The sequence below is a fragment of the Eubalaena glacialis genome, chromosome 12, assembly GCF_028564815.1.
Source record: "Eubalaena glacialis isolate mEubGla1 chromosome 12, mEubGla1.1.hap2.+ XY, whole genome shotgun sequence".
Taxonomy (NCBI): Eukaryota; Metazoa; Chordata; class Mammalia; order Artiodactyla; family Balaenidae; genus Eubalaena; species Eubalaena glacialis.
This window is the reverse complement of record NC_083727.1, coordinates 39808275-39831927: the sequence shown is the minus strand read 5'-3', so window position 1 is coordinate 39831927 and position 23653 is coordinate 39808275. Positions and strand designations below refer to the sequence as shown.

Genomic DNA, 23653 nt, shown 5'->3' with positions numbered 1-23653 from the left:
ATTTAAAAGGCATCCTTTATAACTCTAAGAACTTGTGCTATAAATTCTCTAACACAAGTAGGCAAATATAATATATGCCTATATATATATATATACACATATATATATACAAATTTACTTACTAAACATTATTGTGCTATTAAAAATACTATCTAGGAAACAACCCAAATGTCAAATAAGAAATAAGTAACAAGTTAAATAAATTATGATGCATCTACACAATGGCACACTGTACTTTGGAAATTAACAAATATATATATATATATATATGAATGATTGATCTATATGTGCTAATATGGAAATATATTTATGATATGTTGTTAAGTAAAAAGAAAAAGTTGCTGCAATAACATCAATGAATCTCAAGGGAATTATGCTGAGTTTAAAAAAAAGGCAATCTCAAAAGTTTACAAAGTATACAATTCCATTTACAGAACGTTCATGAAATAAAATTATAGAGTTGAGCAGGTTACTTATTGCCAGGGGTGAGGGACTGTGGTGTAGCTGTAACAGGATAGCACCAGGGAGCCTTGTGGTGACGGAACAGTTCTGTACTGTAATTCTGGTGGTAACTACAGGAAGCTGCATTTATGATGAAATTGCACTGAAGTATACACCCACAAACACACTCACACACAAATGGGTGCATATATAACTAGCAAAGTCGGAATAAGCTCTGCAGATTGTACCAATATCAATTTCCTGCTTTTGACACTGTACTACAGATTAAGGAAGTGTAGATGAAGGGTGCATGGCACCTCCGCATACACATATTTGCCATTTCCTGCAAATATATAATTATGTCAAAATTTTAAAAAATTTTAAATATATAGGCACTCTTTCTGTGTTCACACAAAATATCATATAATAGTGAGTGTAACAACTGTGCAAGTCTTACTAGAATGGAAGGCTGAATATAGTTAGTACACTAAGAGAGAGATCACTTTTGTATAAAGTTTAGAATTATAGAGCATGCTGACATAATCTTATGATCTCTTAATAAACCTTTTAGTAAACAAAAATAAAGAGAACAAGTTGCAAAATAGACAAATTGTTATATCTCATTCGTGTAAAATATAAGAATATTTATGTATTAAAATATCAGGGAATATCCTCAGCTTAGTCTTGATACTGGCTACCTCTAGGCAATGTTAGGAAGAGTTGGGGGCCAGCTCTTTATTGTTTTACTTTCTTTTGTATTAGCATGTATTTCATTTATAACTTAAAATTGATCAGGAAGATAATGAGTAGGAAGAAACTGAAAGAGAAAAGAAAGGGAAAGAAGGAATTTTTCTCGTCTGAACCTTTGCTCATCCCATTTCTGCAAGGCCCAACAGAGGGCCTGAGGTCTCAATAGAACTCTGAACTCCAGAGGTATTTTACTTATTGTTTACACTATGTATTTGGGATTTAGAAAAGTCTTCCTTGAAATACTAAACCCTGGGATAGCAGGGTTCTCAAGAAATGTTTATCATGGCAATACTAATACTCTATATTTGCTAAAAATGGATTGTTCACAAAATAGCTGTACCATATTGTCTACCACAAAGAGAAGAATAAAGAAGATCCTAATTTGAAAAACACAGACCTTAATTAAGTACCATAGTCTTAAACTTTTGGGTCAATTAGTCATCAGAAGAAAACAAAATGCAACCTTAAAGAATTATTCAGATTTAATAAAGAAAGATTTTAAGGGTTATTTGAATACTGCTACTTCTTTTAGAAAAACAACCTAAGTTTTAAAAATTATTAAAACTCAGATTAACACCTAAAAAGGGATTCTGTCCAGCCACACCAGTCCAGTGCTCACCAATCCACTGCCGTACCATTTCTTGCAAAAGCCTGCCCTGCACTCTTGTGGTGGCTTCTGTCCTATGCAACAAACAGAAAGAAAATTAATCCAAACTGTATAAGCCACGGCATTCAGACTTCCTGTATCTTTCATTGCTGTTAGGGAAGAGATGGGAATTACTTAATGTATATGAAGGCACAGCAGCAGTAAACACCTTTAAGAGCTAATATGAAGTACTTGAATGTAGACTATTTTGCATTTTACATTGATAGCGGTATGGTTAATGATGGTAATGATATTTGAAAATGTATGATTCACTTGAAATAACTAAAAGAAATGGATAGGATATATTAAATTTTTCTTCACTGAGGGCTAGAAATTAATTTTATAATAATACCAAGAAAAAAATTATATCTGCATTTTAGTATACTCCAAGCAGTTATTGTAATCATGCCACTATCTCAAAGATATAACAAAATGTCATCTCAATTATTAAATTATAATAGACAGATAGAGAAGATTTGGTTTTATTCAGAACCAAGATAAAATCGAGAAAGGCTTTAGGAGTTTTCTATTGATTTTCCAACAACAACAAAAAAACTGTGCTTTGTGCACCACCTAGAGGAAACATGTAAAATTTATGTTGAACATAGTTGCATTGGTTATAGAGACTGAGTGAACAATCTCACCATTAGAGTTATAAAATAGAAACTACTTTCATCTGCCTGTGGTGATTTTCAGGTAGTCCTGCTGGAATATGATTTCCAATCTTATCTAGATGAAGTAGATGTCAGTTGGAGTCTAGCATAAATACTTATAGTTGCAGTTACTAAAAATTTTTCCTTGAACATAATTTAAACTCTAATTTCCCTTCGTAAATTGGAAAGCCTACAGCTAGATTTTCTTCTAACATTAAACCAAAGTCTATCTATTTAAAATTAAATGTAACACTTGTGTTACCAACAAATAGTTTAAATAACAAGGAAAAACCTCTCTCTCTTTTATTCTCCTTACCAAAAAAAAAACAAAACAAAACTGTATTACTGACAGGGAAACTGAAATGTAGATTATAAAAACTTCCAAACCTAAATGTTTTATTACCAAAAAAGAGAAGGAAAAGTAACTGAATTTCATGACCATTTTTACCAGATATCTTTCTGGGCCTCATAGCCTCTATGTAGCAAAGTGTGTTCAATTAATAGTTACACTACCCTCTATGAGTAAACATTTTTAATATGCAACTCTGTCTTTATGGCATATATTCAATTTATTTTCCAGAAAAATTATTGATATTACTTATAAACACAATTTTTTAAAATGAGAAGAGGCTCCTTACTATGCTATATTGAAAATACTTAATCAAGGCTAAAACGCTATGCCTTCAACTCTTCTCACTTATACTCTCTCTTCCTAATTAGTCTCATTCAAAAATAAAGTCTCAGTTAATAGTTTTACATTATTGACTCCAAATTAGTATCCGTATACAGTATACAGATCTTACATCTACATATTCAAAAGCCAACTCAGTATCTCTATTTGCATATCTCAAGGACAGTTCAACTCAACCTGTTCAGAACCATTATGTTCTTTCCCCCCCAAGCCTCCTTCTCTTGCAGCTCCCCTTTGTTGAGGCTATGACACCATGAAACTTGAAAGTCATCCTTAAAAACTGCCTCTTCCTTGCTCTTCAAATCTACTCCATTGTCCAAACCACTAAATAGCTCTGAAATCTGTTCACTGCTGTCCATGTCCACTTCTGCAGCCCTAGTTCAAACAACCGACACTTCTGAATTGGGCAGCTGTCCTAATGTCCAAACTCATCTCCCTTCATCACTCTCACCCACGCTCAGTTTACCACTCGACAGCTAGGCCATTCTCATCACATTGCTCCCACCCCCGAAACCCTCTTACGATCCTTCAGTGGCTTCCCAGTGCTCCTAGGGATCAATACTCCAGTCCTGAATCTACCTAAGAAGGCTAGTTTCACTGATTTTATCTGGCCAGTACCTGCTTTACCCATCTCAGGTCACACTGCTCTTCCCCTTGTCCTCCACATTGTAGCCACCAGAATTCTTTCAGTTCCTCTAAGCGCCATTCTCTTTTCCCAGCCTGGACCTTTGTAAATAACTTTTGCTTTTTCTAGAACATGCTTCCTCTTACCCCATTTTAATCTAATCACCTCATTCTCAGCCTATTCCTCAGATCTCAATTCAAATTCACTTTCTCAGGGAAACTGCCCTCTGAGATTAGGCCAGATGCCCTCTCTTATCTGCCCCCTTTGGTGTCCTCATGAGCATAGGAAAACTCTCTGGGTTTGCTTATCATTGTATTTTCAGTGCGTAGCATAGAGTTGGCAAGCACTTAATATTTCTTGAATGAACAAATAAATACATGAATGACAAAGGCCATTTTTGTCTTCATTCCAAGAAAAAAAAATCAAGATGAAAGACAGAGTACCTATGTTTATCTCCTCTCTTTCCCAAGCCTCAATAAAAACAATATAGAGGTATAAACAAAAATGATATACATGGACAATGAGAAAGAGATCGAAAGCGTGGCACTCACCAAATGATTGCAACAAATTTGGGGAAGACCGAAAGCAGATGATGATGAACTAGTGACTGATAAATTAAGGCAAAGGAAGATGCTGTAAGTATGCACACAGAGTGAGCTGTAGAAGAAAGCTAATCTGCCCGGTGGATTCCAGATGACTGAGAACTTTGAAGTGCCAACTACAGTGGAGAGCAGAAGTGAGGCCTGGGCTAAAAATGAAGAGATTCATTGAAAGACTTCAGAGAAAACATGTTATCTCCCCCTGCACCCTCCTCTCTCAGCCAACATCTTTCTCAGAAGGTCCAATTACCTAGCATTCACCCTTATCCCAAAGCTGGGTGAAAGGAAGAAAACAAGAAGAAAGAAAGAAGAAGGAAGGAAGGGAGGAAGGAAGGAAGGAAGGAAGGAAGGAAGGAAGGAAGGAAGGAAGGAAGGAAGGAAGGCAGGGGGAGGGAGGGAGGGAGAAAAGAAGAAAGGAAGTAGTAAAAGTAGCCATTCTTCTCTATAAAAATTGAATACGGTGCTTGAGAAGAAGTAGGGCAGCTTGTGTAGGAGTTGGAACTCTGACATTTAAGAGTCCCAAATTATAATGTTCATCTCCGCACCCACACACCTTCAACAAGGCTTGTCAGGGCAGTAACGGCCTTTGACAAAAACTCACTCAGCTTTTCTATTACCTCTTTCTAAAATATAAACAAACAAGCAAGAACCACCAAATATCTGAAGAAAAAAACCTGCACTATGAATGAAAAAGATCAAAATAAGCAAAAATGACTCTAGGAAAAGCAGAGGTAATTCCTCAACAAGGAGATTTAAAAAAAAAAACTTGTATCCTCAGAAATATTCAAGAAGATACCATATCTATTGCATGTATAAAGCAAACAAAAAAACAAGAACAGGATGCTATTAAAGATTAAATATCATAAAGCAAATGTGTTACAATATATGTCAAATTAAAATATGAATACTAAAAATCTTCCAGCGTAATAGAACTAAAAGACAAGAAATAGAAAATATAAAACAAGATGCCCAACATTAGAAAGAGAGAACAGAGATCATAGAAGAGAGGTGATAATAATAATAAATACTAATAATCATCCTAGAAGAAATCTCCTACAGCTAAAGTACTTCAGTGAAAGTCTGCTCAGTGATATGTCTGGCTCAATTACTAAAAGGAAGACATTCACTGAGTCATAGCATTTTAAAACCTCAAAACAATAAACAAAGAGAATATACTTTAAAATTCTAGTGTGGAAATAAAAACAAATTCCATAAAAAGGAACAAAACACAGACTGTCATCAGAATTATCAGCAGTACCCAATGATAGAAACCAGTGGATGAATGTTTAAAATTCTGAGGGAAAATGATTTTCCACCTAGAAGTCTGTATACAGCAAAACAACCCATGAACTGTGAGGGCAGAAACAAGAAATATTTTCAGACATGTATGCAGTCGGAAAGTTCAGCTACCACGGTGCTTTCTGATGAAATTCCTTCTAGGATATATGCCAAAAAAAAAGAAGGGATAATCCAAGAAAAAGTAAAATACCAGCAAAAAGTGGCTTCTTCTCAGAAGGGCAGTAAAGATAAGCCACAGGATGACAGTGGAGCACCCGAAGAGCAAGTCATACTGGCTAATCATGAGGATGATGGAGGGCTCCAAGCAGGAGAGCTTGGCAGGAAAAAAATGTTCACAGTGTCATAGACTGCATGATGGGTAGTTTGAACAAAATATAAAATGTAGTAAAGGCAAATGATCAAGGAAAAAACAAAACCAGTTAGAAACTCTACAAGAAAGAAACAACTGTAAAAGGAAATATGAATATAATGCACTACTTGCCTCTTCAGTGAATGACATTTATATTTTACACAATCATTAATAACATGAACAGTGTCTACTGAATTTTATATGTTAAAATCAACTTATGGACAAAGTATAAAATTATCGTGGTTATAGCGTAGAATGTATGTGGTGTGAACCGTGAAAAAAGTAAAAGTTCAGTGACAAAAGGTGAAGGCGGAAGGGAAACTAGGAAAACTGAAGAACAGGGCTACTGTTTGTGTTTATAGAGAAGTGTCAAAAGATACTCTATAGTTGGAGAAACAAGAAATCAAGATAGTAAAAAATTATACTAGCTAAACTAAACTAAAGCTACTACATAGAAGACTAAATTTTTGATAAAAATATACTGAGAAGCAGGGGAATACTGGAAAGCTTGGCAAAAATGAGCTAAATCCTGATCTATCATAGCAAGAAGTCAATAAAGAATAAAACTGATAAATCTAGCAATAGATATATCAGCATATTTTAGCGATAGAGATTTACTGTGTGAGAGCTAAATTAACTTAACCACTATGCCTATCTCCTCATCTGTAAAATAAGAACAATAATAGTACATACCTCATGGTGTTTATTGTGAGTACTAAATGAGTTAATATACGTAAAATCCCTTACCATCCTTCGGTGTCTTCAGGGTATTAGTTCTGGAACCTCCTCGGATATCAAAATCATAGTCAAGATACTCAAGTCCCTAATATAAAATGATGTGATATTTGCATATAATCTACCTCATACTCATGTATACTTAAATCATCTCTAAAGTACTTATAATAACTGATACAATGTGAAGGCCATGTAAATAGTTACATGTGCATGGCAAGTTCAGGTTTTGTTTTTTGGAATTTTCTGGATTTTTGTTTCTAATATTTTTGATCTAGGGTTGATTGAATCCACAGATCGTAACATGTGGATATAGAAGGCCAACTGTACTGCTTGGTATATTGTGAGTGCCAAATACAAATGTGTGTGTGTGTGTGTTTGTGTGTGTGTATTTTATGCCTCTTGAGTAATATGGGTGGAGATGGGGAAGGGAGCCATAGGGCTCTTAATTTTCATTATTTACCCTTCTTATTATTTTATTTCTTTTAACAAGAATAAGTATTGCTCTGATAATAGGAAAAGTACTTGTTTAAAATAACTTTCAAAATCATGTCTTACCATTGATTAAGGTTAATTCCAAAGCTTAGAAAAGCCAAATTTAAATTTATATGATGAATTTTTAAGCTCTCTCGTAATAGTAGTAAACATCTCTATAAAGTCAAATTGAATTAAAGGATTAATATGAGTGCAACTAACCCAAATTCTCATCCTTCTATGATCTTCCAGGCAAATCTCCCCTTTGCTACATGCACCAATCGTTCCTTTCTTTTTCCCCTTCACTTCCTTTCATTCCCCACCCCTCCCCCTACCCCCAAACCCACCCATCCCTTTTTCTCTTTCATTGTCTTCTCTCCCTCTATACTGGTTGCCCTGCCTAAGCGTTAGGATGTTAGCGGCCTGTCTTACAGTGCTTACTTATCCCTCTTGGGGGTATTTAATACTCAGTGGATTGGTGACCATGGAAATAGTTTTCTCAGAAATTAAAACTTATATCGATAACATAACATAGTTATCGTAATACATATTAGAAATGCAATTTATTCTATATTATAATGCTGGCATCGTTTCCTAGGATCTCAGAAATGACCACACTTTTAAAATGTAAGAAAATAACCTTTTAAAAATGTTAAAATAAATATTAACCATACTCTAAGAGTATTACAAAACTCTACTGTTCTAATGAATCATTGAAATACTCAGAGAAATCATGTGCCTTTAACATCATGTAGACACTTTTTTAAAAAAAACATACCTACAAATAGAATCACTTGCTATGCATTCATGTCTTATCACTAAATGTAAAACTGATACTAACCAAGGTGAGAAAAATCTGATCCTAGGAAACAACTCTCTGAAGTACTATATTCAGTGATGTGGCTTTGCTAAGAATGAGCAATTCTAGTGCTGGGATAGTGGAACTTAGGAAATTAATCAAATTAAATACCATTTGGGGCTTCTTAAAATGAGATTCATCTTTCTTTAATAGGCATTTTTTTTCTTAAAAGTAGTCTTTTTCTGCTGTATGTATTTTTCACTGAGCGGCCAAAAATAACGCGTGGATTCACAGGTCGCAGCAGTAATGCAGCGTGAACAGCAGAGGGAGCTAGAGGCACAGGCCAACCTGGGAATGTCAGTGAGCCTAGTGTCTCACCACTACAGCTGAACCACGCTCGAACTCCTAGGAAGCATGAATATGCAAAACTCCGCACCGTGAGGGCGTACAATACGTACTGGTGGAAATAATTGAGAGATTTCTTTATTCTCAAAAATAGTATGAAAATTTCAAACTACCCTTAATGGAGCTCATTCTTGCCAAATATTATTTCTTGGGCAAATATAATTAGGAAATTATATTTTTAAAATATTTTGGAAACACCATTAGCAAATATTTCACCACCTCCGTGATCGTCATTGTGAGTATCATCAATCAGTGCAGAGTCTGGGATACTTATATGAAGACTTGATGCCCTGGGTGGGGAATTAAGCCAAAACAAATCATCTGACTCATGACTTCTACTAAGAAGGACTTGCTAGGGTGGCCCAGTTACAGATTTATTCCCACAAGTGAGGCATTTTAAAATGCTTATTCACTACTCTCTTCTCTATTGTCTCATGTTTTTCTCACTTATTTTTTTATATATTTCTTTTCCTTTGTATTTTACTTCTTTTAATTTTTCTTTCATTTCTACAACTCCTTTTCTCCAAATGACACCTATGTTTTCTATTTTTATCTTTTGTTCCAATCACATTTTATTTCAACCCCTATTTTTATTGCTCTTTAATTTCTTTTTCATAATTTATTCCTTTTTTCATTCATCCTTTTCTTCCATCTGCAAGCTTCCCCTCTTTTATAATCAGCCATTGTTTCAAAATTTTTCTTTTCCTCTTTCTCTTTTCACATTTATTGAAAAAGCTACCTCTTTTCCACTTTTGTGAAATGGGAATAACAAAATCTGCTGCTGTAATCACTGCAGTAAATCACTGATTTACTTATTTTATAAATGCTTAAGGCATGCCTACAGTATGAAAAATATGTAGTAGGCAACAGGGTTGCGGGGGGGGTAGCAATAAGGAATGAATGAAGAAAATAAAAATGAAAAAGACATTATTCATTTCCTTTGCTACTCATAATATAATAAGAAATAGACACAAATAAATATCAAGGCAGTATAATATCAGTACTATCAGGAAAATATAATACCTTTCTATGGGGATATAAGGGATTAACATGAAAACTTTCTAAGGACACAACGTCTGTGAGGAATCTTGAGGGATGGAGGGTTATCAATGAGTGTAAATGGAGAGAACAAAATGAATAATTACACGAGGTGAGAGAGGGAGAAGTTTAAGCGTGTTAAAGAATAACTGGGGGTTTTGTACGTTATTTGTCAAACAACGAGGATGGTCCGCCTGCAATATTCATAATAGGCTCTCCCTTTTGGTTAACCTCTTCCACCTTCCTGTAGACTTGGTAGGAAAGACTGAATATCACAATTACTAATCCTCACCCTTCCTTTGCCTCGTTCCCCCTTCATAAAATGGGTACTTAATTAAGTACTTAATTCATAGGGGTTTGGTGAGAATTAAGTGAGTTAATAAATGTAAAGTACTTTAATTGTTCCTGGAACATATTAAGTGCTGTAAAAGTATTTCTTACTGTTGGTGTTTTTGTTATCTTAAGAGTTAATTGAGGCCAATTCAAATAGTACTCTATACTCTTTCCATGAAGTTTTTTCTAATCTCTCCAACTCACTCTGACTTTTAATTTCACTGTACTCCTAGACACTGTTACCCAGTTAATATTTATTCTCTAATTATTTTATGTATTTTCATTTTGTGTCTTCATTGCATCATAAATTCCTTTTGGCAGGTCCCACAAAGTATTGTATGCTTGCTTGATTGGTCCATGAAACTAATATAATTGAGGGCACCTAAGAGCCACTCAAAGAAGCATCAGCTAAACTGATCAATGTATTCCATGTCTTAGGAGTGAATAAGTGACGAGTATGACGTGTAAGCCTGCACATTCATTAGTGGAAAGTGAAAATTATAAGTAAGCTCAGAAGAAACCTGAGAACTGCTCAAATAAATAAACAGTATTTCACTGTTTCAGGGTTATTTGACAGTATCAGGGAACATTTGTCAGATATTTACTTTTACATATCTATTTATCCACAATGTAATCATTATTTAATTGAATTTTCACAACCACCTCATGAGATTTTGTGAGTGAGGCTCAGAAAGGTCTACAGTCACACTGTCATTAATAATGACAGAACTGGGGTTCAAATCCATGTCTACCAAACTCCAAGTATGTGCTCTTCTATAACATCTTCCATTAATAGAAGTAAGATAAATTGGAGAAATAATTTTTTTGGATTAAACAATTATATTACATGGCAAAACAACTATGGAAATACCAATAAAGTGAGAATAAAAAATCAAAATGCATATTTCTAGAGTTATCCAAGGAAATTTAGCAAGAATTATCAAATGTCAAAAATTAACTAATATAAAAGATTAGAACTCTGTAAATTTATTGTAAAGTCTCAAATCATTACTACTGAAATTTTTTTTACAAGTGGTATGGAAAATCTTAGATATATGTTTATTGAGGGAACAAGTAATAGCAATAAAGTACCTTGATTTGTATTTCATGTTTTTAAGGGTCAACCTAAACTCTTTATTGACCCCATTAGTGGGTCATTTCTTTGATAACTTGGAGTAGGGTTAATACATTATTAAATGGAGCCTGTCTTTCTGCCAGTTCCATTTTTTTCTTTTTACGTATCAAGTATTGCTTATTCATTAAAACTTTTCTAGCTAATGACAAATATCACAGAGTAAGGTGAACTTCTTCCTTACCTGGGCCAGGACTGATGCCCAAGAAAGTGAACCCAAGGAGTAGTTGGGGTGCTGTAATGCTCACCTGAGGTATAGCTTGCTAAAACTGCCATAACAAAATATCACAAACTAGATGTCTTAAACAACAGAAGTTTATTTTCTCACTATTCTGGAGGCTAGAAGTCCAAGATCAATGTGTTGGCAGGTTTGGTTTCTTCTGAGACCTCTCACCTTGGGTTGCAGATGGTCACCTTCTCATTATGTCCTCACGTGCGCGTCCCTTGGTCTGTGTGTTGTCTGTGTCCTAACCCTCTTCTTCTTATAAGGACACAAGTCATATTGGATTAGGGCCCATCCATCTGACCTTATTAATTACTTCTTTAAGGGCCCTGCCTCCAAATAGTCACATTTTGAGGTCCTGGTAGTTAGAAGTTCAACATAGAAAGTTTTGGCAGGGGCGATGGGGGAAGACACAATCCAGCCCATAACACCTAGCATCAAGATCTGAATCATCCATCTGGTTAAAGCGAGACTTGAACTGTAGCACCCAATTACCTAACTAAGCACTAGGCAAAGCAGGAGAACCAAAACATGTTTTTGTTTGTATTTTGGGGTTTTTGTTTTGTTTTGTTTTTGCAGATTTTGATATTTTTAAAAAGCATCAAAGCAGTCATCATGGAAAAAACAGAACTTTTTTGCATTTTCTTATACTTATTATAACAGTCTTGTTAATTGGCCTCTAAGGGTCTTAGCCAGTCTGTGGCCAATCCTGGCTAAGGGCTAAGGGAGCAGCCCAGGTAAGTGCATGGGTAGCCAAGGCAGGGCTCTGACCTAACATGGGAATTAGAATGCAAATCAGAAGACTATGACTGAATTCCAGTTATAGGGTCCAGAGGAGTTAAGAGAGTTGAAAGGGAAGGCTGCCACTGTGGACCAGGAAAGCCACACACTCACTCCACGCACATCAGAGAGGAGACCTGGGATACCAGGTTTGGTTAGGATTCCTTTAGAGTCCCCGAAGGGTAAATCCTAAACAAAGTGGTGGAAAGACATCAGCTTTAAAATGAAAAAGTTCTGAATCAAGACACTAAATATGAATCATACTGTTTGTGAATCTATGAAAATGTGATCACACCTCTTTGGGTCTCAAATTCAGTAAATATCTCCATAAACACTAGTTCTTTTTCTTTACCCTTTTTGCACAGCTGAGTAGGACTGGAGGAGATAATTACCAATTATAAATTTAATGTAGTGAAAAATAAACCAGAACTAAATTGGGCCAGTAACAACATGGAATGTATCTTCAGCCACCAGTGTCACAAAGTGACATGTAATAAATCTACAGTTTCCTGACTTTGCATTAATATGTTATGGAAATATCTAAGAACAAAGATATCTCCTTTAATTTCTATCTAATAGTCAAAACTTCCCTGAACACCACATATTAGAGTATTTTCTGTTAAGCTTAAACATTTGCTTATTGCCATAGTAGCGTGGTGTTGACATTTCTGGTTGCTAGGAGCGTCATAGTGTTGGGTACATATACAATAGCATTCTGTCAACTCAAATGTGGGACCTTTTAATCAGCACGACTTTCTTTTTCTATGCTGGTACAATAATCAAATGTATAGATTTACCATACAAATTATACATGAATATCTGAACTCACTAATCCAGAGAAATAAAACATGAGTATTTAATAACTTATATTTAAGGATTTTTTTTCAGCATCTTTCAGAGTGAAAAAATAAATAAATAAAAGCCTTGAAACAAAGTGGATGCCCACCAGTAACATAATGGCTGAATATATTGTGCTGCACACACACCACGGATACCATGGAGTCATTAAAAGAAGTAAATTATAGCTATGTCAGTTGACTTGAAAGAATTTCCACCCTGTGTTGTCAAGTGAGGAAAGCAAAATGCATAAAACTATGTATCTATAGTAATGTTCATAGCAACATTATTCACAATAGCCAAAAGGTGGAAGCATTTTAAATTTGATTATGTAATTCTTGATATTTTATAACTTTAAAACATATTAATATAACCTTAATTTTAAATACTTTTACATTTATTTTAAAATACATTTTGTAAAATATATTCAAATTTGGATTTTAAATGCAATCATGCTTTGAATACAATTACATTTTAAATTATTTGATCATTACCATTAGAACACAGATTATGCAAAAATCTTGATCTTGACAAGATCAAATCTTGACAACCTAACTAATGATTTTGTTGAAATAAAGGCAAGAAAAAAAGTTTATAGAATAAACATATAATGATTTATGAATTATATATGTCTTTATTTTATTAGTCATCTAAAATACTTCCTATTCAATGGACACTAGACAAAAATAATTAAATTTGGTCTTTTGGATATTTTGCCAACTTATTGCCCTTACAAAACTATAGTTTTACACATATCTTTCAAATGTTATTATGAAGATATATTTGTCAAGGTAGGAAGATTTCTACCTTGTTTTTACAGTTTGTTAACTTGATTTGTGATGTTCAAAGGTTCTAAAATGCGTATGAGGGCCTCTAGTTTTACTTTTGACCCAGGCTACCCGAATCTCCTGAACGGGCCTGGAAAGCACTCTGAATACCGGATTTATGAGAGTCCTAAGGTTAGAGCACCTACAGAACGGCAGAGGCTACTGGCTCAAGATATCTTGTTACTCAGTTCAGTTGAGAGTGGAGAAAGCCTTCTAGTTGATGTTTCTAGTCGATACATGTATCCTGAAGTTCATTCATTTCGCCAAGGAAAAATCACTTCCACATCCATTTTCCTAATTCACAAAACTTTTGATGTTGGTTAATTTTTTTTTTAAATAAAGTTAAGATAAAGCCTTCAGAGAGTGAGTTTTGCTTAATCTTTCAAGTGCTAACACCCCTGGAGTCTGCATACCTAACTAGGGTAATTCAAATGTTAACTAACTGCCCTTAGGGTGCAAATTACACTGAACTATCACACTATATACCACTGTTTAAATAGCAGTATTTTAAAGTAAATTATAGCAAATGTAACAATCACCATATATAAGGGCTTTATAATCATGAGTTCTGCCATTAACTAGCAGTTCTTTAATATGTTCTTGCATTCAAACAATGCCCAGACTTTTCTCTGAAAGGTCAGAAGCCATTCAACTCTATCCTAACAGACCTCAGTTTGATATCTGCTGTTCAGAACCCACACTGTGAGCCCAGAGACTAGAAAGGACATCTCCCCTGCCAGCTGGTCCCTCGATGCTGCTCATAGTAATTGGCTAAACTGTAAACAGGTTAGAAGTGGTTGCCACCTCTCCCTACACACCTCGCAGATCATGGCACACACCTCTGACATTGGTACCTCCTCAATGAAGCTAATTTCTCCAGTTCGATCTTGTGTTCAAGGTTATGGGTAAATTTCTGTACACAAGCCATATAACCCACCCAACTCATTTAATCATTGAGGGGGCTCAGATCTCCACCATCAAATGATTTGAATAAAATGATCATTTAAACCCCACTATCTAGAAAGATGAAGTCCAAACACCTATCTTGGCTACCACCTCCACTTGGAGCAAAACCAGTCCCAAGGGAATGGAAACCGGACCCCTAGCACGATGCTATTCTAGTGGAAGGCTTACATCACAGGCCATGTCGCCAATCTACTACATTTTTCTAATGCTTCCAGTTCTTTTAAGTTTTCTGGCCTTGAGTTCTCTTCCTTATCACTATCTTTCAGCTTGGGTCTGGGCCTCCACTAGGATATTGGTTTGTGGGGTACATAGATTCCTTCTTTTTAACAGCTATTTGTTGGGGTGCCTGTGAAAGAGTACCTCCACCTTGCTTCCAGAAAGGCTAAGAACTGCATTAAAGTTGTAGATCTCTCATTTGTGCTAGCTGCTATACAAGTCACCTGGCTTCGCTTGATAAGTCAACGCTTCCTGTCCAACATCAGTAGCTTGAAGAGGCTGGAGTTACGGTGACGAACCATCCTGGTTTGCCTGGGGCTGAGGTAGTACCCGGGACATAGGATTCGCACTACTAAAATGGGAAATTCCTGCACAAATCTGGACCAGTTTGTTACTGTCGTTGGGTGATTGGCTGGATTTTAGCACATGTGGCATACAATGGAAGTTTCATGTACCGCAGTGCCCGCCCAAGGCTGGTACAGTGATACTAACACATTTCCTACTTAAAAAGCTCCTCCGGCCAGTCCCTTTTACATCCAAGTTGTAGCCTTAGAAAGAAAGAAGATTCTTCTTTGACCTTCTTGAAAATTTTAAGAAATTAACTTTCACAGTCTCCTAGCCCTCTACTTATTCAAAAGCCATAGGGTCTTTAAGCATTTTGCTGCTATCGCCAAAGGTTTGTTTGTTTCAAAGACAAATGACCTCAAGCCTGGGACTCTATGACATTCCATTAATGTCTGGCATTTCCAGGATTCTGATACTTATTCCACAAATAGCTCCTCAATCACATACCTTTCAGCTGAGCTATCCTTAAGCTCCCCTTCCCTTCATTTTCTTCTCCTATAAACTAAAAAGTTTGTATGGACTGAGCCCTAATAAGTTGTAAGGTGTTTCTTTATTATTAAGTAGAGTACATTTTATGCAAAAGGTATCAGAAACTAAAATTATTCATTAACAAATATTTATTGAGCTGTTGCTATATTATAGCACTGTGCTAACTGCTAAGGATACAAGAGTGAACAACGCAAGCACAATCTGCTAGGCTAGTGAGGGTTGCTGAGAAGTAAATGAGCAACTGCAACGTGGCAAATACCATGAGGGTCAAGTTCCACATGCTATGGGGGCACAGGGCAGGAACGAGTCATCCAAATTTGGGGGTCATGGAAGATTAAACGGATGGTTAGCACTCATCTGTTCACATATTCATTGCTTAATTCAATAAATATTTATTGAGAGTCTTATGTGTACCAGCACTGTGAGAGCCATTTTAGATGAGAATAAATGTAAATATGACTTAGTCTTTATGCTGAAAGTGTTTCATAGTCTAGTATGAAAAAAACACATGTAAATAAATAACAAGTAGTTATTTATTTAGTTATTAATAAGTGCTATTATAAAGGCCTCCGGGGAGAGTTTGACTGAAAGAGGTGACTTCTGTATGGAATTGTACTTGACCTTGAAGGTTAAGGAGGAACTTTCTTTTGGGATAATGGGGAAGAAGAAGGGCTCTCCACACAGAGGCAACAGCTCATGGACATATGTAGAGGTATGGAAGCACATGATCTGCAAGGTAAGTACAAGAATTGGGTGTGGCTAAGGGTTAGGTGTTTGTGGAGAGTGGTAGACAATGACTGAAACTGTAGGTGGCATCAGATCACAGAAGGTCATTTTATGCCATCTTTAAGGGGTTCAGATTTATTCTGAAAATAATGGGAAGCCGCTGAACAGTTTTAAGTCAGGAAGTGACCTTTTCAGATTTGTGTCTTGGAAAGATCTCTGTAAAGATTGTGAGCGTGGACTGAAGGAAGAAGCGGTTTATCGAATTCTCAAAACCACTCTGTGAAGTGAGTATAACAGGTATTTTTACTCACATTTTACATAGAAGAATCTAAGATTTAGAGGTGTCAGGTGATTGGCTTAAGGCCCCATAGGCCATTCCAAAATTGACGAACATCAACACTTGGTCCAGATAGGAATATAAATAGCTGGAAACCTCTATGCAGTTAGCCTTTGGCTTCAGTCTTGCTATCCTTGAAAATAATAATTACAAGCTAGTTCCGGTTGTAGTGCCGACTCGAAGTAGTTTTGCATAATAGATTAGATAGAATTGATTCAATTTGAATCAGACACTTTGAAGTTTCAAAGCACACCACAGTATGCTTTTCTATTTCCTAGGCAAAGGTCTGAGTCACTCATATTTTCTAATGTTATTCTATATCTTCTAAATCTTACATTCCCGGCTGCAAGTGAGCCATGGAAATATTCCAACTTTTCTAATTTGTAGCCAACAGGAGGCAGTTCACTTTAAGGAAATGACATTTTTATCCTCTAATATTGTAAACATTTCAAAATTGTTGACCTTGGCTCAAATATGTTTCTTCTGATATTTGTGGGATATTGTAGGTGGCAAATAATTGTGAATTAGTTTGATTTGGTTTTCTTCCCTTCTCAGTTTTATATTTAGGTGCAAACGAGCCAATAATGATTTTCTTTTCCCCCAAATGTCTCTAATCAGTACTTAAAGTTTTCAAAGAGTTTATTAATTACAATAAATATTAAAGATTAGGTTCATAGAAAAAGAAAACACAGTAGTTTAAATTATTCCTGGAAAGTCTGGATTTTGTTGAGGTGAAGGGTGAGTAGCAATAAGTCTGTAAATGTTAGCAAGGGAAAGTCAGTTTACTAATTTTTCCTATATAACAATGGTTCTCAAAGTGTGGTCCGAGGGCCAACAGTTTCTGCGTTACCTGGGAACTTGTTAGAAATACAAATTCTTAGCCTGAACCCCAGATCTACTGAGTGGAGCTGGGGAGGGGGGAGAAGCAGCAGTCTGTTTTTTCAGAAGCCCTCCTGGTGATTCTGATGCAGGTTAAAGCTTGAGGCACATTGGTATAAAGGAAGAAAGTATATGTTTCAGACTATGAAAGACATGGTTTCCATTCCAACCCCAGACATTTGATTTTAGACACATCATCTATTTCCTGGTGCCATCATCACGTTATCTGGTTAATAACCCCATAGCTGGCCTCGTGAGTATTATAAGTGATACCTGATCATCTGTTATAGTGACAGTCTTCTGCCTCCAAGTGATTTGGATACATGCTTAAGTTTGAGAACCACTGGTCTATAAGTGTAGTATATTGGAAGCAGACCAGCTACGTAATTTGAGAGGCCCAAAGCAACATGAAAATACAGGGTCCTTTGTTCAAAAACTAAGAATTTCAAGACGGTAACAGCAGAGCATTAAACCAAGTAAGGGGCCCTACTAAGCATAGGCCTACAACTACACAGGTTGAATGCCCAAAGAGGAGTTTTTGCTTGTATCTAACCACACCATTTTGTTTTGTTTTTAGATGGAAACAATACAATGCCATGAAAGTGGGCCACTTTTTCTCCTCAGACACTACCTCCTGTGCTGTCAGTCTCCACAGGTGGACGGTGCTCATTGGCCTCCCCATCTTTGCTCAGTGTTGTCTTCTTTTTAGCTAGCCAAATGCATTTGTACTTCAAGACCCAACTTAAGGTCCCCATCTTCTGAGAATTCTTCCCTTACGACCTTAACTCACTCAACTCTTTCTAAACGTTTCAGTACTAGTTATATGACAAATTTAGCTCTTTTTAAAATATTAATGATTGCTCATCATTGTGTTCCTCTTGTGTCTTAAGTCAGAGTATAAACATCTTAAGTATTGAGATGGTGTCATCATCATACAATGGAAAGAACATAGGCTTTCAAACTCAATAAAGCCTGAGTGTAAATACCCTCTCTTGTTTACTAGCTGTGATATAGGTAAATTTGCTCTTGAGTCTCAGAATCTTCATTGGAAAAATGGGAAAATAAGACCTACTGCACTGGGTTGTTGTGAGGATTAAATGATATAATATATGTAAAACCCTGGGCATATGTAAGTGCTCATCAAATATTAGTTCATTTATTGGATGTCTCCCACCACACACCTGATTTTGTTTCAGCAAACAGATCATTGCTAGACACAAAGTCAAACACAAATTTCAATAAATATATGCTTGTTGGAAATTGTATTTTTTATTGTATTAAATTACATGTACCCAGGAGGTAAACCAATCCTATGTTGAATTTCTTATAAAATGTTAATTATTATCTGACTTTTTGTACATTCTTATGTTTACATTCTGACTCATAAAAAATTTTAAATTTTGTACAATGCTTTATATTTTCAAACCTATGTTATTAATGTTATCTTAAGGGGTGAAAAGAGAGACAGTTTTATTCCCAATGAGGAGATGGGAAAGACCGGCACAGACAGATTAAGGGATAGCTCTAATTACATACACTACCAGTGTAATTAAATATCCACTAATGTGTCCTTGAAGCTGGGTCTAAACTCATATGCTGACTCCTTGTCCAATATTTTTTCCACTATGCCAAATCTGTAAAGGACATACAGGGATAATTATCTTCAGAACATACCTGTAAAGTACTTACAGGAACAATTATTTTAATTGATTAAAACAGAATAAATAATACTATTTCTTTTTATGCTGCGCACATAGTGCGCATTCCATGTCTGTTAAACAGCATGTGAACTGCCTATTACAGTTCTTGGTTCACTGTAGTACGTGTTTAGTAAAGAGTGACTTATTTAAATTCTTCTATTTGATAAACGCGTTTTATAGGAACGATTTTTTTCCTAATGAAAATTTAAGGACAAGGTTCATTATTATTAACACAGTTTCAATTTGGGGCCTAGCAAATCACGCTTGAAAGCTGTTTTTTTCCCCCCCGTGTGAACTATTACACTCCTTCCTCCTGCCTGACTGGCGCAACCCACACTTTGCCTACCAAACTTATGACTCAAAGGCCCCTGAGGACTTTCTGTAGCCTTGCAGACATAGCCCAAACATCCAAAGCTGCTTCCACGTGAAACAACCAAACACAGTCCCACAAGCAGAAGATCCGCTACAGCGAGAGCTCCTATAGACAGGGCAAATGAGAAAGCAGCGTCCCCCTTTGCTCCCACCCCTCCCCATCTGCAGCATCCAATTGCTTTCCTCTGTTGTGCGGTCGGCTCCTGGGATTGGTCGGGAACGGGACCGGCGCGGGACCAGTGAGCACAGGCCGAGCGGGGAGACTGGTCAGTCACGTGCGGCCGCCCGGTTACCCCGCCTCACTGCGCGCCTGGCGGGGCGGGGCGGGGCGAGGTGGGCGGGGCCCGGGAGCTGCTGCGCCTGCGTTGTGGGCGTTCTCGCGGAGCAGCTGCTGCCGCCGCCGCCTCCGCCTCCGCTGCCGCCTCTGCCTCCGCCTCCGCCGCTACCGCCGCGTTTGGGTGTAGAATTAGGAATTCCTGCGCCTCGTTAACAATGAAGCAGAGTTCGAACGTGCCGGCTTTCCTCAGCAAGCTGTGGACGCTTGTGGAGGAAACCCACACGAACGAGTTCATCACCTGGAGTCAGGTAAGGGTGAGGGCACGGCGGCCTCCGAACCCCCTAACTAACGTCCTCCTCTCTCGCGCTCTCCCGCGGGGTTGTCTTTCGCGGCCTGCGGCTCGACGCCCTCTGTGAGGCCCGCGGCGCGGGGGTGGCACGGGCCTCGGCGTGCAGCCTCGCGGGGGACCCTGGTATTGTTCGCGCGGGGAGCCGCGGGGGTCCCGGCCGGCGCCGCTGGCTCAGGCCGCGGTGGGGGAGGGGCGGCCCGCGCGGGGCGCCGCGGCCCGGGAGACCCCGTAACGGTCCGACCCGGGCGGCGTTCGGAACCAGCCCGGCGGAACGAGGGCGGCCGACGAGCCGAGGGAGCGAGAGCCACGTTACTGCACACTCATCCTCCGTCCTCCCGCCGGGCTCGCGGGCTGCGGCTCGCTGGGGGCACGGACAGCTCTGGCCGGGATCTTCAACGCGGGGTTTATGTGAGGCAGTCTTTACCTTCGCGACCTGATTCTCGCCCCTAAAACAGACACACAGTCCGCCTCGCATCTGAGATCTTTATGAGGACGGCAGTCAGGGAAGGAGGCAAATGTTCAAACGCAGGTTACTGCTTATCAGGAGGCTTGAAAATATTATATAGAAAATGGTACGTTATTCTTTCGCGATTCTGAGCCATTTTTATAAACGGATTTTTATGATTACTTTAATAAAAGTGCCAATAGACAGGTGTTCAGTACCATAGTGGAGAGCAAAAACGAATCACTGAATTTCACTAAACAGTTGCCGGCAGTGTGGTGTATAGATGTCTTGATTATTGGTTTGATCCCAATTCTGCCACTAAACAGGCTCCTTATCTCGTCTGACCCAAGTGTCGTCGTCCATAAGATGAATAGGTTACTTAGGTGATCCAAGATCCCCTCTAGTTCCAAATACTGATTCTAATTAGAATGATTATTACACAAACAGAGCATTTGCGTTACAATACACTTAGGCTATTGGAATCGTTTTGTGAAGGGGAGTGGAGTTCTCTTATTTTAGATGGTCATCTGTTTTGGATATTATCTTGTTTAGAGGCCTGGAAAAGAGTAAGTGAAAACTACCTGCACAGTGCCTGGCACCTGTTAAGTGCTGAGTAAATGTTATCTCCCCTCTTTCTCACTTTATTTTCTGTTCCTTTTCTGTTCTGTTTCCTATGCTAGGAACCCTCAGTTTTATTATTTTACCTTAACAGGGAGCACTATATTGAGTACGTGAAGTTTTGACTACTAGAACACCACGGTCTGCCTTATATTGCTGTCATTTGTTTATTTTCTTTATCTCCCTCTAGGACTTAATTTTCTTGAAGGTCAGTAGCATCGAGTGGATGTTGTGCATTAGGCATTTGATGAATTCTGCACAGTTGTACAAAGAAGGGGTGAAAATAAGGAAGCCAGCCACCAGTATACACTTAAAAATAAACAGATGTCTCATGCTTTTCATCAGTCATAAGGATTAAAAGTTGACAAGGATGGATCAGCACAGACTGCAGTTACTCAGCCCTGTGCATGTGTAAGACATTGGACTGAGAGTCTCCCCACTCCCAAGCTGACTTTATCACACCTATTTGTCTTGGGTGGGCCTTCTTGTTTTTATTGCCTAGAAATGGTACCTAAATATATTGGAAATTGGTTTTAGTTAAAGGGTATTCTGTCAGCATGTCTAATAAATTCTCATTAGCCAAATATTTTAATAATATTTTTATTTTATGGGCAGTATCAAATGTGTAGAGTTTCATACTAATCCATAAATGCATCATTTTATGAATTCTAAGCCAAATAAACAAACCACTTAAAAATCATTCTTATTTTTTTCCATTATTAAGTCTAAGCTTATGTTTTGGCTACTCATTTTTTAAACACATAGTGGGACAATTAAAATATAAATTCAGTGAGGACAGGGACAGTATCTGTGCCAAGGGACACAGTAGGTACTTAATAAATGTTTGATGAAGCAGTGAAATCCTTGGACTATGTAATAGAAATGGTAGGAATGATAAAAGTAGAATGATGCCTGAAAAGAATCTCAAAGATCATCTGGTTTAGTCTCATTATATAGATGAGGATTTGAAGCTTAGAAGCTTAGATTAGATTATCTATAATTACAAAACTAACATTATTGGAGGTGGGGCTCTAACATAGATTTCTGAGCTCCCAGATCATTCTTCCATCAACGGCCCTACACTTAATACAGGTCGTCGCAGTATTTAGTTTTTATACCAAAATGTTACTCCTCCACAAGTCAGTGGACAATTCTGGATTAATGTCTAGGGCTATGCTTAGTTGCCTAAGGAAGTTGTCTTACATTCCCACAGATTTTTCCGAAAACAGTGTCAACAGTGAAAGGTAAAACTTTAATTGAACAATGATGTTAGATGGAAAAACCAAAATAATTTACTCTCATCTTTTAGAAGTTGCTATTTATGATTGTTTCTGGTTTCCTTCAAACTTGTTTTGCTGGACTTCTGTTGAGGTAATTTAGCATTTATACTCTCTGAGTGAAAATCATATTAAGACCTTTTAGAAGTAGCAGATGTTTGGGAAAGGAGGCATTCTTTTATGCAATTGTTTTCACTTGTGGAAAATAATTTACTCTAGCTAGAGTATAAGGCAAGGGGAGAAAACTTACCAACTGCAGTTTGAAAAGCTTGGCTTAATATTCCTGAAGACTTACATAACTTTAGTTTTCCTTGAAATTTGTAGTATGACAGAAATGAACTAATACCCCCATTGATGTCATTAATTGTAGAAATATAATATTCTGAACAATCAAAATTATACTGTTATAGACTCAAATAATAGAAATGTCTTTAGATTCTGAGTGTCTTTAAAACATACAGTACATCCCCCGAATTCCCCACTGATATTTCTTTTTCCTTTCTTTTTTTTGCCTGTTTTTACATTTCCTATAGCTATTTTGGCTCTGGTAGGCAGTCTGTTACCAGAATCGAGGACAGGGATAGTACTGTGGAACAGCCTAAAGCTTTTTTAAATGTAACAGAGTCCTAAACAGAGGGCACAGGTTTAGCTTGGTAGCAACTGGGGAAACTTGATCTTCAGGGACAAGAAGTTGTGGAAGTTGAATGGAAGTTCTTGCCATTGATCGTAAGGAACAGCCTTTACTGTTACTGATATATGATACTCAGTGTATGTTGAAGTGAAGCAATATTAAAAAAAGAAAGAACTGGAAAGTCACTGTTTTACCAGTGTTACTGCCTTTGTCTCAGTTCTTCAGGTTGCTTGAGAATACCAAGAAGTGATTTCCACTAAAGACTTCATACCCATCTGTTCCACCTTTTTGTGCCCTATGGCAGTCTCTACTTCCCTAGCCATCTCAAGTCAGCAGAGACAAATCAGGAAACAGGAGGGAAAGGGAGCAAAACCAGAATTTGTCCAGTGTTTT

At 37.3% G+C, this 23653-nt stretch overlaps 1 protein-coding gene across 3 annotated transcripts in view; it reads left to right on the top strand.

Moving 5' to 3' along the window:
* Window positions 1-20068: 20068 nt before the first annotated feature.
* Window positions 20069-23653, top strand: part of HSF2 (heat shock transcription factor 2) — a 37776-nt gene continuing 34191 nt past the window's right edge. For all 3 annotated transcript variants that reach the window (XR_009702845.1, XM_061207021.1, XM_061207020.1), the window contains exon 1: window positions 20069-20248. Coding sequence is in view for 2 of the 3 variants with exons in the window: in XM_061207021.1 (XP_061063004.1) it covers window positions 20156-20248 (93 nt within the window). In the remaining variant the exon portion in view is untranslated. The remainder of the gene's footprint in view (window positions 20249-23653) is intronic.